Here is a 16375-nt window from a genome sequence, read left to right as displayed (position 1 = left end):
GCCATATGAAGATCTGGGGGACCAGTGTTATTCAGCTGAAAAGACCGGCAAGTTCAAAGGTCCTGGGGCAGAAATGATCTTAGCAAGTTTAGGAACAGATAGAAGGTTTTGTCTTCTAGGCTCACTTGGAGAGGAGGGGACAAAGCCTTCTAGGCAGACCCCTCAGGTTTCACAAAATGATGTCAGTTACCTCGTGGCTTAGATGATGGAGTATACAGCAAGGCACTTTACTGGCCATACAGACTGATACCTGCCCTTCTGAGGCTGTCCCCAGGCTCTGGCCACTTCTCCTTCTCCTGGTGCCTGCTTCCCAGCCCGTCCCTCTGGCTGACCTACATTCTGGGCTCTTCTCAGATGTGGAGCTCAGGATTGGGCCTCCCCAGCCTCTGTGGGCCTTTGTCTCTAGGCATGTTTGCCTCTCAGGCAAGGGAAGATAGGGCCTGGAAGCCACCTTGTTTTGTGGACTTTCCCTCCTGGGGTGAGTCCTGGCCACGGTTACTTCGTTCATTCATTCATTCAGAAACTGCCGATTTCAAAAGCATCTCCTGCCAGGCTTTTATGTTTCAAACACTTTCTTTGCTGTGATTTTCTCTAGTTATTCAATCAATTATCTTTTTTTATGAATGACACTTTTTTATGTGCTCTGCCTTTTTCTCTAATCCTTTCATGACTCTGAGGAACTTAGGGGCATTCAGGGTACAGAGCCCCCACTCCCTGCAGCCAGCCCCCAGAACTGGAGGCCCCAGGCTGGCGCCCTCCTCCCGCCCCGACTCCCGAGGCCCTGGTGCCAGGTCTCTTTCCTGGAGGCAGGAATCCTTAGCTGCATGCACTAGCCCTGCTTTCCCAGGCCCCAGAATGCCTGCCCACCTGCCTTCCAGGTAGGAGGCGAGGACTCACCTAGGGACAGTGTTAAGGACGTGACCTACAGGGACTCATGTCCACTCGACAGTCACCTCCGCCCAGACAGGCCCTCAGTGCGGGGTGGTGACCCTGCTCCCTTGTCCCAGATCTCAGATCTCACACCCTCCCTCACGGTCCCGCAGAGAGGGGCCAGGCCTGTGCCCTCCGGCCTCCACAGGGCCTCCTCAGCCTAGAAGTCCCCCTACTCTCCACAGCTGTGGGAGAAACACGATTCCTCCTCGTGCGGCACTGGCTGGAGTCCTCGGTGGACCCTCGGGGTCAGAGGACTCTCCACAGCCATACCCCCTCCCCCACCGCTCACAGACAAGCCGGTTACTGGCCACAGCTGCCCTGGCTACTCCGGGCCCAGAGAAGGATTCTGCCTGGCGTGAACTTTCTGGGCAGGAGGCTGGGGAGCCTCTGTTGAGAAGGCAGGGTACTTGGGGGTCAGAGGCCAAGGTCACTGACCTCCCTGAGTTCCCCCTTTGCCCCTGCTCAGGCCAAGCCCAGCCAGTGTTCAAAGCTCACAGGTGGGTGCCCCTGAGGGGAGACTCTGGGCTCCCAGCTTGGCCACGGTGGGCAGGTGGAGGAAGAGGTCTGGGTGGGACACCCCAGCTCTCAGACTCCACAGCGTCTTCTGCATCTGCTGCAGGCCCCGGGGGCCTGGCCGCCCTGTGCCAGTGAGTTCCCCTTCCTTCTCTCCCTAACGCCTGGAGGGCAGGAAGCTGGTGCATCCTCGTCTAAGGGCTTAATCACCGCAGAGCTTTGGGCCGAGCTTCATGAACTAAGGGCCCAGCCTCGAAAAAGTACACAGTCCCATTATGGCCCCCCTTCTAATAGACTTCCAGGGGGCCTGAGGTGGGGTCGGGTGGTGGACGGGGAGGGGGAAGGGAGTGAATACCATCCTCCGTGATGTGAAGTACTAGCATCAGCGTGGGTGAGGACGCTCAGAAATGACGAGGCAGTTGGGAAACTGTTTTACGCTTCTTTATGGCGTTTGATGGACTGTTTAAGAATGAATGTTTGCTCTTGGGCAACAGGATACATGTGTGATAAAGATAAGTGTGTGGACGACAAGGAGGATAACAGGAATCTGAGAGCCCTGGAAGGAGCCTAGTTCACAGTGTCCACCATCACCCAAGGGACCAAGGTGCCAAATGCCACAGGGGACTGTCCTACCAAGACCTTGGGTTGTGGGTCTGGACGGGAGAACCCAGACTCTGGGAAGTGTACTGCTGGGAGAAAGGGGATGGATGGGAAGACAAAAGCTCCCATGGGTAGAGTGGGGTTTCCAGAAAGCCAGGAAGATTTGATAAGGCAGGGGCCAGAGGATGGAGGTGCTCTGGTCAAGGGGTGGACTTGGAAGTGGGGAAGCAGGGTTACTAGCCGAGGGCCACCCGGGAGGGAATCTCTCTGAGAGCATGATTCTCCGGGGGCTTTCTTCCTCATGGACCGTGGAAGAGCTCTACACAGTGAGTGTTATCAAATGCCTTCCCTCACAGGTTGTCACCTCTTAGGCTTCTCTCAACCGCTCAGTAAAGTCTCTTACAGCCAGCCCACGTGCATGGTGAAGTGTGGAAAGAAATGAGGTTGGCACTGCTGGAGGGAGATGAGCTCTGGCCGTTCACCTGGCCTCTGGCTAGATAACCAATGCTCACATGGTCCTGGATGCAGTTAGCAGCAGAGAGAGCTATGGTCTTAGGAGCAGTGATCAACTGCTGCTGTGGAAGTTGCTTACTAGAAGGTGTGTAGTTCCACAGAAATCCCCCGCACCTAAACAATACTCGGCGCACGGCAGTGCTTCAATAAATGCCTGAATGATACTTTGTAGGCGATCCTCACCAAATATACATGAATGCCCATGAAAATGAAAAGTGCGCATGTACACAAAAAGTGCTTGAACTCAGTAATTACCAGAGAAATGCAAATTAAAACCATAATAAGATACTATTACATACCTATTAGAATGGCTAAAATTAAAAAGACTGACACATCAGGTGTTGCCAGGGGATATGGAGCAACTGGGAATGCCATACGTTGCTAGGGCAAATGAAAACTGATGCAGCCACTTTAAAAACAGTGCGGTTGCTTCTTGCAAAGTTAAGCATGTTCTTACCATATAATCCAGCAATCCTATTTCTAGGTATTTAGCCAAGAGAAATGAAAACGTATGTTCATACAAAGACTTGTATGTGAATGGTCTTAGTAGTGTTACTCATAAATAATAAGAAATAAAAGCAACTCAAATATGCATCAACTGTTGAACAGATAACCAAATCGTACTACGGATACTACTCAGCTGCAAAAAGGAATGACATATGGATGAATCTCAAAACATTATAAAGGAAAGAATTAAACACAAAAGACTATGTACTGTACGATTCCATTCATATGGAACTCTAGGAAAGGCATGGTTATAACGACAGTTGCAGTTGCCTGGGGCTGGCGTGGGGGAGGAGATGAACTGCAAATGAGCAGGAGAAAATGTTTTAGGGTACAGGAACTGTTCTGTATCTTGATTGTGGCGACGGTAGCATAATTGTGTAAAATTACCAAAACGCAACAGGCTGTACACTTAAAATGGGTGAATTTTATTGAATGTCAATAATAATCGGGGGCTTTCCTGGTGGTCCAGTGGTAAAGAATCCGCCTTCCAATGCAGGGGACATGGGCGCAATCCCTGGTCGGGGAACTAACATCCCACATGCCGCGGGTCAACTAAGCCTCAGTGCCACTACCGAGCTCTCGCGCCTCAATTAGAGAGCCCGCGTGCCGCAAAGTACAGAGCCCCTGCGCTCTGGAGCCCAGGCCACAACTAGAGAAGAGAAAACCCGCACGCACGCCACAACTAGAGAGAAGCCCGCGCGCCGCAAGGAGCGCCACCGTAAGGTCGGATCTTAACAAAACGGCACCGCGAAACAAAGGAAAGCTTCAAGTGAGCTTTATTAGGGAGCGCTCCCGGGCGAGGTTCACTGGTCGGAGAGAAAGGGGCCAGAGAAGTCGCGTCCAGTACTGGATGAGGGGAATTTTTATTGGGGTAAAAGCAGAAGGCGGCTTGCAAGGGGAGGGGGTGGTTTGCTATACAGGGTAATTCCTTATTTGGTGAGGCTACAGCAGGGCCAGATGTTGGTTGGTCTGTTGTGGGGCGAAAGCCCATTTTCCCTTACCGTCAGCCCCATTGTTTTCTGGGCAGAAAGTTAGAGTCTCTTGTTGATTCCCAGAACAGGTGAGGTCGTTATGTTCCAATGCCTCTCCCACCTCAGACTGGTCGATGTTTTCTCTTACCCCCAGGCCTCCTTTCACCCGGGCCAACGGACTTTACAGCCACAACGATAGATCCCACATACCGCCAACGAAGATTCCGCGTGCTGCAACGAAGGCCTGACGTAGCCAAATAAATAAATATTTTAAAAAGTCAAATATAAATTTTAAGTTAAAAAACTCCACATCCAGATACATCTCGAGCAAAGAACACATAAAGAATGGAGCGCATTGAAAATGGTAAAAATGAATGTAAATAAAAATTATAAAGGTATCCAATAGAAGAACTAAAAACAGACCACAAAGCTTCAAAATTGATAGAAGTATCTGCAGTGAGCCTGTGCGTGGCGGATGGAAGACAGATGGGACAGAACCACAGACACCTGGCAGAACAACAAGGGAGCGGCTTCATCCTGGTTACAAAGCCCTGAAGCATCGTTTGGTCCTCATCTCCCTGGGAGTTAGGGAGGCTGGCACATATTATCCCTGCTTTATAGGAACAGAAACATAGCCTCAGAGAAAAGGAGTTACTCTTCCAAGAAGCCACGTTAAGTAACAACAGGATAAGGTACGTGTCTTTTGAGATAATTTAGTCCGGTCCCCCTGAAGTGAACCTTGGAAGCTGCGTTGCTGCTATCCAGTCCTCGGGAGGGCTCCTCTAACGCGGGGCGAACAGCTTTTTCCCGAGGCTGCTGAGCGGTGGAGGGGTTCGGCGCTGTCACCGGGCAGGGACGCTGAGGCAGCCCCACCGCAAACGCCGCCCGCGTGCGCGCGCAGTCGGACAGGGGCCGGGGCGCCGCCGCCGGTCCGTTGCTAAGGCCGCGCCGCCCTGGCGACCGAGGGCCGCGGCCCCGCGCACGCGCCTTGGCCGACTCCGGTGCACTGTGGGATGGAAACCCGAGCGGCGCGTCTAGGCCGGACCTGGCGGCGGCGGCGGGGTCGACGGCGGCCGGGGAGCGGGGTTTAGGCTCGGCGGCCGGCGAGACGCGGGCAGCGCCGCCATGAACGCGGCGGTGGTGAAGCGGACGCAGGAGGCTCTGGGGAAGGTGATTCGGAGGCCGCCGCTGACGGAGAAGCTGCTGAACAAGCCCCCGTTCCGCTACCTGCACGACATCATCACGGAGGTGAGCACCGGGCCGGGGCGGGGGTCGGGGTGCAGTCCGGGGTTCGTCGGGGTCGGGGCCGGGGTCCCGGTGCGCTGTCTGGGTGCAGGCCGGGGGTCAGGGCCCTTGTGGGGCTCGGGGTGCGGGTCGGGGGTCAGGGCCCTCGTGGGGGTCGGGGTGAGGGTCGGGATGCGGGTCGGGGGTCACTGCCGGGTTGTGGGTCGGGACCAGGGCTGGCGTCAGGGTCGGACCTCGCGTCGCCGAGCGCGTCCCCTGCCCGAGGAGCCGGGCTTTGGCCGGATTCCGCGGCGCCTCTGCTCTCACCCCTGTGCTCCCCTTCGCGCCAACCCCCTGAGCCCCCTCTTCCGGGTAGACTCCCGGCCCCTTGGAGAGCATTCTTATTTCTTCCCATCCTACCCATGTATCTCTTAGAGCACATCTTCCACTCTACCTGGCAAAGCTGTTTCTGTGATTTTTTTTGCTGCGGTGTCTAGCATGTGAAGAGTGCTTACAAATCCCGGGAGAAAGAAATCATTCTTTTTTTTTTTTTGTATAAACTCCCTCTCCCCAAGTTTCCCTCCACCTGCTCCACTGTGGTCACCACATACTGGATGCTTAATCAGTACCTGTGGGTGAATTGATTGAAGGTGGTTTAGGGGACCTGAAAAGAAGACGCTATAAAAGAGCAGGTCAGTGTTTGCTGATAAACGGAAGAGCATGTCTTGAGATGGGTTGTCTGTAAACTTTTCCCCACTGGCTGGTGAATTCCTGAGTGACGTGGACGGTAGCTTGTTTGTTGGCATATCCTGGGTACGGTACACAGAAGGTGCACGACAAACATTCATTGTTGAATGGAATCAGTCAAGGCTCCTGTAACTCAGGGTGGCAGCGCCCATTTCCGTGGTGCACCTGAGTGCAGTGTTGACCTTGGAAACTCGGGCATGCTCTTGGGGAGTTAAGAGCTCGAACTTGCAGGTGTCCAGGGGCTCAGGCTCCCACTCTTGCCCTGTGTTTGTCCTTAAACTTCACTTCTCACTCTTTCCAGCAGGTGCTGGAAATTACACAAATTTTGCTTTGCTTGTTTTTGCTATCTTAGCTTAGCTTACAATGTGTGCCTCTCTCTGTTAAAAACCCTAATCGTTCTCACAGCTCTCTTGAAACCCACCCACATCCCAAGGGCTGCCTTGACTGGCCTCCCCCTCCTCCTAACCTAGTGCAGCACTTAGACCTGCCCTGGACAGTGTTTGGGGAAGGGACGTGGCTGCGTGGAGAGCCTGGTGGGAGCCGGGCCTTGAGCTGCATCACCCCCGCCCTGTGAAGTAGGCAGGTAGCGTCCTCTAACCCAGGAGGGGTCAAGTCACTTAGCCAGGAGGTGAGTGGCCAACTACAGCGGTTGCCGCCCAGCCTCACACTTTCATTTTCTGTGTTAGTCCCATCTCTTCACTGAAACAGAGCCAGGAAGGAGGCTGGGGGCCACACCTCGTCTTGTGGGTCTTGGTGTGGCCCTGGGCTCATGGTGGCTGCTGTCCCCACCTCCTGGAAGGGCGGAGGAGGAGGAAGGTTCGGGCAGGAATCGGCTTGGTTGGCCGGGTAGCCAGGGTGTGGGGAAGGAGTTCCGTGTTCCCAGTCGGGATCCACTGGTCTGCTTTTCTTCCTCAGTTTTTTCCTAATCTAAGGTCAAAATTAATTTCTCTACCTGTGTAAAGATAAATACGTTAATTGTCACCTACTCAATAAAGATGTTAGGACAGTTGACATCTGGAAAGCATTTTCAGATAATATGTGCAGATCCTTGTACGAAAATTCTTCACTGCCCCTGAGTATTGTATTCAAATGTCCCTGTTAGTATTTTAGCTACTGCTAAACCAACTCTGCCTCTTTCATAAATTGAAGCACTGATCCTGCGAAATTCATGTCTCTTGTTGGTTAAAATGACTGCTCACAGGTTTAACTGTCAGCACACTGGAAGAAGCTCCAAAGGTTTTTCCTTTCGAGGATGCAGAAGTTCCAGGAATGTTAAATGCAGGGTACTGCTGATGTTCCACCTGTCTTGTCAGGAAGAAAACCAGCACAGCTGTTAAGTAGTTTGAGGAATGAAAGCTAGCTTAATTAATAGCTAGCTAGTTGTAGCTTGGTCTCAGAGAAGGAGCCTAATATTAGTGTGGGACTGTCTTTTTTTTTAAGGTAATAAATACTCTTTATATCTGACCCAGGACACACACATATAGGCAATATTCATCCTAACCACATACAGTGCAGTCTGATATTTTCTTATATGTTTTATTAAAAAATGCTTATTGCTACCCATTACATTGACTTTATAGTGACCTGCCGCATTTTGAAAACCTCTGGTCTGAGAGAAGCCAGGGCCCTGGTGTGTCTGGAGGTGGGGAGGAACGGAACACATCACCACCCCCAAAGCCTGACTGAGGGGTAGCTGGGAGGTCCAGGTTGACTGAGGAGAGGAAGGGGTCGGGGAAGAGCAAAAGTGACGTGGCACAGAGCACCCCTGTGTCCCAGGAAGTGAGTGACCCAGTGGCGAGGAGAAACCCAGGCTGGGAAGTCCCTCTTCTTTCCAAAGTCCGCGCTCTCCACTGCCCTGAGCCATCCTCACAGGAGGCCATTTCCTGTCTGTGCACCCCTCGGGGCCTCCTCGTGGTAGTGAGGCTAAGTCCACATTCCTGATGGCTTCGAAGGCCATCCAGTCAGGCTCGTGCCGACTCCCTGGCCTCAGGCTCCTCTTGTCAAACTTCCTCTGGCTCCTCGAACAGGACCTAGTTGGACCCTGTGGGACTGTTTCTTTTGCCTGTCACGTGCTTCCTCAATACCCGCTCCCCCAGTTCTTCTCCCGTAAGCTTCTGGTCTTAGTTTAGATATGATTTGCTCTGGGAAGTGGTCCCCGACTCCCCAGGGCCTCCTGCACCTGGATTAGGAGGGATCCTGTCCCCCGTTATAGCCCTGCGGGTCCATCGTGTTCACCTGTTGTCATAGCCAGGCTGAGTTCTGTGAGGACCAGGCTGGCTCCTGCCGGGACGAGGCCTGGCACATGGCAGACGCTCAGTGCTCATTGCGTCAGTGGATGAATGACGTCCTGGGCGTAGACAGATCCAGGCGGCCCTTAGCGTGGGCAGTGGGCGAGGCCAGGGCACGGGCTGTCCCGTGGGGCGCTGACCATGGCCTCGCTTTATCTTTTGAAGGTGATCAGGATGACGGGTTTCATGAAGGGCCTCTACACAGACGCTGAGATGAAGTCCGACAGCGTTAAGGTAGGTTTGAGGCGCTGTCCCTGCTCGCCTTCGTGAACAGGGCTTTTGTGAGCGGTGCGCTGTGGTGGCCCCTCGCTCACGGCTGACCTGTGGCTGGCATGCGAGGCTGGTGGCTCTGGGCGTTGCCACGTGCCCTTCCTCGCTTCGTGGTCTTTGCGGCAGCTGCCTAGCACGCTAACGTTATCCTGGAGAGGTGGAATGAGTGTTCCAAAGGTAAATGATGCTAGCCCACCACCTACAGCTAAAAGCTTTACTGAAGAGTTTTTTTGGTGGTTGTTGTTATAGAGTCAGGATTTCTAAATTTACCACGCATCTAAAAATAGCTTCTTATCTAAATGGGAGCTGTGCCTGTTGGACATACTGAAGACAATGCAAGCTCTTTTTGAAGTATTTTAATATTTGTGTTTTAAATGGAAATCTTTCAGGATAAAGACACCAAAATTAGCTTCCTTCAGAAGGCCATAGACGTGGTGGTCATGGTCTCCGGAGAGCCACTGTTGGCAAAACCGGCTCGCATCGTGGCCGGGCACGAGCCTGAAAGGACCAACGAGCTGCTCCAGAGAATCGGAAAGTGCTGTCTCAACAAGGTAGCGCCGCCCCCGAGCTGGAGGCTGCCAGCACGGGAGGGATGACCAGATGGGGAGGGCAGGCCACGCAGCGGAGCCGAGGTGCTTAAGGAGGGGGTTTTAACCCTGTGCTTGCAGTCTGACCCCACCTCTCCTGGAGCCTCCGAGTTGCAGAAGTAGTTTAAAGCTGCACACTGAAACAGATAAGGCAGTGCTACGCTCAGGGTCTACGAGCTGTCAGCATCAAATAGGGACTCCGCAGACACTTTGCTCTTGGGCACGTGGCTGGAGGCTGCGTGCCTGGCCTGCTGAGCCCTGAATCCTTTCTCCTTTCGGGCCTCCTTTCAGGGCAGGTGACTGTTTCCAACCGGGTGACCGGAGGAGCTGCTTTTCTTCATCTTTGGGGCTCATGGGATGTCCCTGTTCTCTGCCCGCCTTTCCAGCCTCTTGGGTCTGCTTCCCTCCCTCTTTCCCTCCTCCCCTCCATCCCTCCCTCTCCCCTGGTGGGTGTTTGCAGAGCTGTGCTGCCTTCAAAGAGATCCCGTTTCACTTGTGCAGGGACTGGATTTCCTGAGATCCTCACCAAGGGCTGGAATCTTGGCTTCTCCCTCACAGTCCAGCTGGGGCCATAGGAGCAGGTCATCCCCAGGGCCTGCCTTCTTTGTGGGATCTGAGTAGCCCCCAGGAGAGCGGAGTTGGACCTTTATCAAGGGCATGGCTAACAGAGCCCTTCATGGACCTGATGGGCTGGGGGCTAACCTTCCATGTTACCAAGATGGGAAAGGTGGGCTTCAGCTCACACAGCAGCAGTGGGAGATGGAGAGTGGGATCAGACTGGCCCCCGGGGCCTCAGGGTAGCCTCGCCCTGGTGTGCTGGGTCCAAGGCATGGAGACGCAGAGGCTGATCTTCCAGTGCGCTGACCTCTGTCCCCCGCCCCCACCCCCAGATCCTTCTCGTTGCTCGTCTTTCCAAAAAGCAAATCTGACTAGCCTTCCTGCTGCATCCCTCGCCCCCAGCTCCGTGCACCGCTCACGAAGCCCGCCTCCTCTGGTCCTTTTCTCTCATCTCTCACCTTGTGCCTGCACCCCGAGGGCTCCTGCCCTGGTGTCACTCCCTCGCTTGTGCTGCTGCTTTCTCTGTGCGGAGCTGCTTCCCGGGAGCCGTGTGGGATTGGCTGCTCTTGCTGGAACCCCGGTCGTGTTCCCCCAGCGCACTGACTTTTGGTTCTTGTGTTTGGCCGCCTCGCTGGTGTGCAGCGTGTCCTCGGCCCGCGGTCTAGTGCCGGGCGTGTAGCAGTCACTCAGCGCAGGCTTGCGGAAAGCGGGAGTGTGTGGCCAGTGGGATTCCTGACCCGAGGTGTTCAGAGACTCTGGGGGGCGGTCAGGGATGCTGCAGAAGGGATTTTGGCATTTGATGGGGCTCCGGTTAGATCATTCCTTAGGCCCTTTCGGTGCTGGGCCTCTGTGGCCCCGTGAGAAGTGAAGGGTGTCGTAGAGTCGTGTGGCCAGCTTTGGTGTCCTTGAACAGCACACACGTCCACTCTTGGCACCTTGGGTAGAAGGGACCCAGGGTTCATTTAGCTTGAGTGGACTGCGCTGTTACCGCAGGAGTGCTGGAGGGCTCGGTTAGAGGAGATGCTGTACGTTGTCTGTGGTAACGTTCATTTCCTTTTAATATTTTATCCTTTGAAATCCATTAGGAGACAAAGATTCCGTTTAATGAGCAATCTTTGAATGTTGACATTCATGTTTATTAAACGTACTAATTTCATCGCAACCTTGCATTTTATTTCCTCACGTTGGGACAAGCTCTCCAGCGACGATGCGGTGAAGAGAGTGTTAGCCGGAGAGAAGGCGGAAACAAAAGGAAGGTCCTCACTGACGTCGAAACCTCAAGAATTGGATAATAAGAACGTGAGGGAGGAAGCGTCCAGGGTTCATAAGGATAAAGAGGTGAATGCAAGTTACGTGCATCTGAAAATGAAATAATGAGGCTTTTTGTGGTTCAGGTAGACGTTTATAAGTGATATTGTCATCCAGCTTTTTTTTTTTTTCTAGGATAGAAGAAACTCTGAAATAAACGAGAGAAATACAAGCGGAGGTCGAAAACAGAAAGAGGAATTAAAGGAAGAAAGCAAACCAAGAGAAAAGGAAAGGGACAGGGAGAAGGCCAAGGAGAATGACCGAGACAGACACAAAGATCCCGAGAGAGACAAGTGCCACGAAGGGGAGAGCGAGCGGGCCAAGAACAGGGCCCGGCCGGAGAGGGCCAGGGACAAGGACGCAGAGCGGGAGAGCGAGCGGAAGAACGAGGGCGGAAAGGAGGAGAAGTGGAAAGACCGGGAGAGCGAGCGCGAGCGACACAAGGGCCAGGAGCGGGCCCGGCAGAGGGTGCGGGACGGGCAGCGCTCCAGGGACCCTGACAGGGAGAGGAGCCGCGAGCGCGAGAAGCCGGGGAGAAAGGTAAGTCCTGTTGGAAAACCTCTGCCTTTAACTTAGAAAGGGTTCGTGGTGTTCTCCACAATGACTCTGGTCTTGGTTGTAGTGTGATTAGGAAACTGGATTTCTTTATCACCAGTTTAAAATTCTGACAGTCGTGGATTCCTAGGAGAACCTTAAAGTGATACTGGTTTTTGCTTTTCCTGTCTGCGGTGTGTGTGTGTGCCTTTGGGCGTTCTCCTGGAGACCGGGGATCAGTGGGCCCCGTGGCTTTGTGAGCAGCGTTTCCAGGCAGCCTCAGTGTGTGGGGTCCCCGGGGTGTGGGCATGGCTGCGCTTATTAAGGATTAGGGATACTTTCTAAGTCTCTGAAGCATTAGCAGAGGAGTAAAATGAGACCTCAGTTTACTGAATTCTTGTTTAATTAAATTTTCAGGTACATTTAGGGTTTTCCAGAAAATTCTTTTGGTTTCAGACTCTGTTTTCTCGACGTGCAGGTTATTTCGGACCCGCTGTAAATAGGGTAAGTCTCCTGGCAGGGCTGGCATTGCAAATGCTGGTTCTTGCAGGGACATCAGACGACTGTAAAGTGTCCTGGGCAGGTCCTGGAAATCCTCTGGTCTCCAGCTGCTAGAAAGGAGGAAGCTGAGGTCTGGGAAAGTACAAGGTCTGCTGAGTGAGGCGGCCAGGCGGTGAGGGGCCAGCTTGCTCTTTCCTGCCGAGCCGGCCTCTGGTCTTGTGGCCTCGCATCCCTGGCACCGGGAGGTGAGCGGGCTCCGTGGGACGGACTGCGCGCCAGGCCTGGCAGCTGGTCTGCTCGGTGGTTCTGTTGGCTGTCGGTATGCTACCTGGGACCCTGGGGTCTCCCAGGGACACCCTGGAGTCATGTGACCCAGCACGGCGTATGTATCATAAAAGCGTGGTTTCCCGTAGGAGTTTTAGAAATAACCAAGGCCTTCCCCGTCTTTTGCTTCTTTTTAGAGGTCGAAGAAAAGTCTTTCACGGAGCCGGTTTTAGTGCGGTGCTCGCACATTCTAGTGCACTTCACGAGGCAGCGCCTGCCTGGGGCACCTCCTCAGCCCTCCAGGCCTTCAGACCCAGTGTCCCACCCGTGACGTTCACTGAGGTTGCTGGTGGTGGGACTGGTTTTCTAAGTAGAGAGACAGTTCCAAAGAGAACTTTTATGGGTGGATATATGGGACGTATTGGAGCCACGAGCGAGGGACGGTTTTGTTTAAGTGCGTGAGACCAGGGTGAACGGACTGCGTTCCTGCTCCCAGCTGGCCCTTGTTGGCTGAAGGCAGGTGTTCATAGACCTGTCGTGGTGATTTTGCTGGACTGGCCCTTCTGTGTCCGTCTGGGGCTCCTTTGTGGAACGGGGCTCTGGGGGCAGGCTGCTGTCTCCCCCAGGAGTGGTGGGACCCCCAGAGAGCCGAGCCTCGAGGCTTCCGGGAGGGCAGCTCCAGGGAAGAGGAGACTCAGCTCTCACCTGGGCCCTGCCGGGCAGTCTGCAGCCTCCAGTCGAATCCCATGACTTAGAAGAGACGATGGTGAGACACTCTCAGCCTGTGAAACAGCAGGTGTGAAGGCACTCTGAGAAGTCACGGGTGTGTCCCCGTGTGGCGGTGGAGGATGAGTCTGAGGTCAGAGTGGCCACGTGTGGGTGCTGCCCTCCTCCCATGTCTTCAGGGAACTGAGCACTCCGGGCTGGGGGGACCCAGGCACAGAGCCCGGCCCGCACAGGAAACTACTTCGGATATAGTCTGCTACCTTCATAGTTAAGTCATGAGGATGGTTAATTGTTGAAGTATTCAACAGGCGTCCACTGCTTTTCATGGAGGAAAATCTCAGTGATTGTGTCTCTTCTACTCCTTATGTCGAGATACGTCTTTCTGAGAGCTGATTTAAGTGTGAGGTTTTTTAAGGTGTTGATTTAACATGCTTAGTTTTCACGTCATTTTTGTTTTGAGAGTGCTTTCCTGATGTAGCGTCTGGAGACTTTGCTCAAAAAGAACCGCTCCATTGGGAGGTGAGAGTGGTTCCCTCACAGAAGATAGGAGTGGGCGACTCCCTCGTTTCCAGATTCCCTGTGTGTCCCTGGAACATCTCCGAGAAGTCTGGCCTGGCGTAGGGACCGTGTGGGCCTGGGAGACGCTGCTCCCTGCAGTTCCCTGCGAGGCTCTGCCCCTGCTGCCCTTGGCCTCCTGGTCAGCCCCCAGTGGGTGGAGATCTTGGATGGGCCTTTGGAGGTCCAGGCCACACAGTGACCGCAGTGGGGCGGGGCTGGGATGTGACATGGTGCTCCCGTGTGAAGGGTTATCTTGTTGTTGGTCAGCGTTAGAGAAAACATCTCGGCGCGTTTTTAGATGTTACAGACTTGAGTAATTCTAGAGTTTGAAAAAAAAATTTTTTTTTATAGTCCTCAAGCTCAGGAGAGGTGTCTAAAAAGTCATCAGATGGACCTTTCAAAGACTCCAAAGCTGAAACAGAGGTAAACTTGAAAAAATAATTTTGAGAGACATAAACCCATAGCTGTGTTGAAATAGTAAGTGCTGTGTGTGGTCCACCCCCAGTCCACGGAGGCACGGGGTGGGGCGTGGCAGAGGCTCACACACAATAGGTCCATATTTATTTTGTTGTAAAAGTACCGCTTTAAAGGGTTTACTGCCTGTAAAGTAGGTGGGTGTGTTTATTCTCTGCTTCTCTGTGGTGGACTCTTGGGTCTCCTCGTACCTTTATGTGACAAATATGATATATGGAGTACAGAGGGGTAAGGCAGTCATTTGGGAGAGGATGGAGGTGGCACTTCGGAGGAGTCTGGGAGAGGATTAAGTCACGAGGCAGGCAGGGACCGGAGGGCCGGCTGGAGGGACCCGTCCAAGCTCTGCCTGGCCCGGTGGGACCCTGCAGTGCAATTCCTGTGGGTGAGGTCCAGGCCAGGCCGGGCTGTCTTGGGGAGGTTAGACTCACCCCAACTTCATCATCCAGTTTGCATTTCAGAAAGTATATCCGGGCAGCCACAGGCAAGATGGACAGGCGTGGAGTGGAGGCTGGGAGGCTAGTTAAGAGGCCCTCGTGGCAGGTTGAGGGAGGGGTCGGGCCAGGGAACTGAGCCAGCGGTGGGAGGGACGGGATGTGCTGTTTTCTCTGATTTACGCTCTGTTTAAACACACTGTGTACGTTTTCACTCTCAGAGTTGTTCACAAATGCATTGAGGTAATTAAGCATATAGCGACAGAAGGCGAGTCCCCATAAACTCATCTGATGAGACAATGATTCTCAAGGTATGGTCAGTGGACGGCTGACCTTTTTAGGGCTGTACCAAAAAGTGGAATTCTGCATTTAGAGTGAAAGAGCTTTCGGCTTCCTTCTGACTCACACTCTTAGGCCTTAAGTGCTTGGCCGCGCTGACTTGGAGTCAGTTCCCCTCTGAATGCGCACGGATGTTGTTGTGTTTCCTGTTTGTTCTTCCTTGAGCTTGAATGATAAATCGCTCATGGTGTCACTCTGTGGTACATCAATTAATTTATTTTTTCATTCTCTTTTCTTTAAGACTGAGATTTCCACTGGAGCATCCAGGTCAGTGACAACAAAGACATCAAAACGGCGGTCCAAAAATTCAGTGGAAGGTACTGCAAAATTTATCATACAATGTAGCTGAAGATACTAGATGCTTTTTTCTTAATTTGTTTTATTTTTGGCTGCGTTGGGTCTTGGTTGCTGCGCACAGGCTTTTCTCTGGTTGTGGCGAGTGGGGGCTACTCTTCGTTGTGGTGTGCGGGCTTCTCATCGCGGTGGCTTCTCTTGTTGTGGAGCACGGGCTCTAGGCGCGCTGGCTTCAGTAGTTGTGGCATGCGGGCTTAGCTGCTGCGCAGTATGTGGGATCCTCCTGGACCAGGGCTCGAACCCACGTCCCCTGCATTGGCAGGCGGATTCTTAACCACTGTGCCGCCAGGGAAACCCAATACTAGATTCTTTGCTTTAGTCACAACATCTAGTAGGAAAAAGCTTCTGTGACTAGAAAGCAGATTTGCCTTTGGAAGGAATGAACAAAGACTGAGTGAAAATGATGACGATATATGGCTTTCACACCCACATGCACGTGCATGCCCTTGCACACGTGTGAGCTCACGACACCAGGGGCAGAGCACGCCTGCGTGATCTGTGTTCCAGTCTAAAAGGTGTGACTGAATGTTAATTTTCCAGAAATATGTATCAGTCATCCGTGTCTCACTGACTCTTCTGAATGGGTAAGCAAGTTTAGTCCTGATGCAGGACGGACCTCAAGAGCATCCTGCCCTTAGACGGGTGATGTTTATGCATTTAAAACATAGCAGAAAATGTCACTGGCAGTCATGCTAAAAGCTGAAGCTGAAGCTGAAGCAAACGGGCCTGGCCTGGGTTTGCCCGAAGATGTGTCTCCTTGTGACAGACCGATAAGTAGGGAAAGAATGTCAGTCCAATGCAGGGAAGTACAGTTGGAGGCCGGCAGTATCGGCGGCTTTCAGTGGAAGCATGAAATTACTTTGAATGAGCAGTAATAGTTCCTGAAAAGTCATCCTTTTCCTAAATTGTAAAACTTAAAGAAGTATGGCAAGAATGTAGTAGTTAGAATTTTTCACTGAGAAATTGAACTTAGGTGGTAAGTTCCACTCTTTGACATTGATAAATGCTTTAGTGAACTTCTTTGTGCCAGAAACTTTCTCTTCCTTTTGGGCGATCTCTGTGGGATAGGTTCCCAGGGTATAATTACTGGCACAGAGGGCCATTATGGACATTGTAAGGTTTTAGCTACAGTGGACACTGTCTGTACCCTCTACCCCACACCTTCTCCGGGGATT

General features: G+C 53.0%; 1 protein-coding gene across 5 annotated transcripts in view; it reads left to right on the top strand.

Moving 5' to 3' along the window:
• Window positions 1-5037: 5037 nt before the first annotated feature.
• Window positions 5038-16375, top strand: part of TRAF3IP1 (TRAF3 interacting protein 1) — a 67230-nt gene continuing 55892 nt past the window's right edge. For 2 of the 5 annotated variants that reach the window (XM_032638273.1, XM_032638270.1), the window contains exons 1-7: window positions 5041-5285; window positions 8462-8530; window positions 8956-9117; window positions 10906-11049; window positions 11155-11559; window positions 13954-14025; window positions 15088-15163. In XM_032638273.1, the coding sequence (XP_032494164.1) occupies window positions 5163-5285; window positions 8462-8530; window positions 8956-9117; window positions 10906-11049; window positions 11155-11559; window positions 13954-14025; window positions 15088-15163 (1051 nt within the window). In that variant the 5' untranslated portion in view covers window positions 5041-5162. Of the gene's footprint in view, window positions 5286-8461; window positions 8531-8955; window positions 9118-10905; window positions 11050-11154; window positions 11560-13953; window positions 14026-15087; window positions 15164-16375 lie in introns of all 5 variants that reach the window. The other 3 variants (XM_032638272.1, XM_032638271.1, XM_032638274.1) reach the window with 2 other exon arrangements.

Source organism: Phocoena sinus, chromosome 7 (genome assembly GCF_008692025.1).
Source record: "Phocoena sinus isolate mPhoSin1 chromosome 7, mPhoSin1.pri, whole genome shotgun sequence".
Classification (NCBI taxonomy): domain Eukaryota; kingdom Metazoa; phylum Chordata; class Mammalia; order Artiodactyla; family Phocoenidae; genus Phocoena; species Phocoena sinus.
Note: the sequence above shows the minus strand (reverse complement) of the source record. Positions and strands in the feature narration are given on the sequence as shown.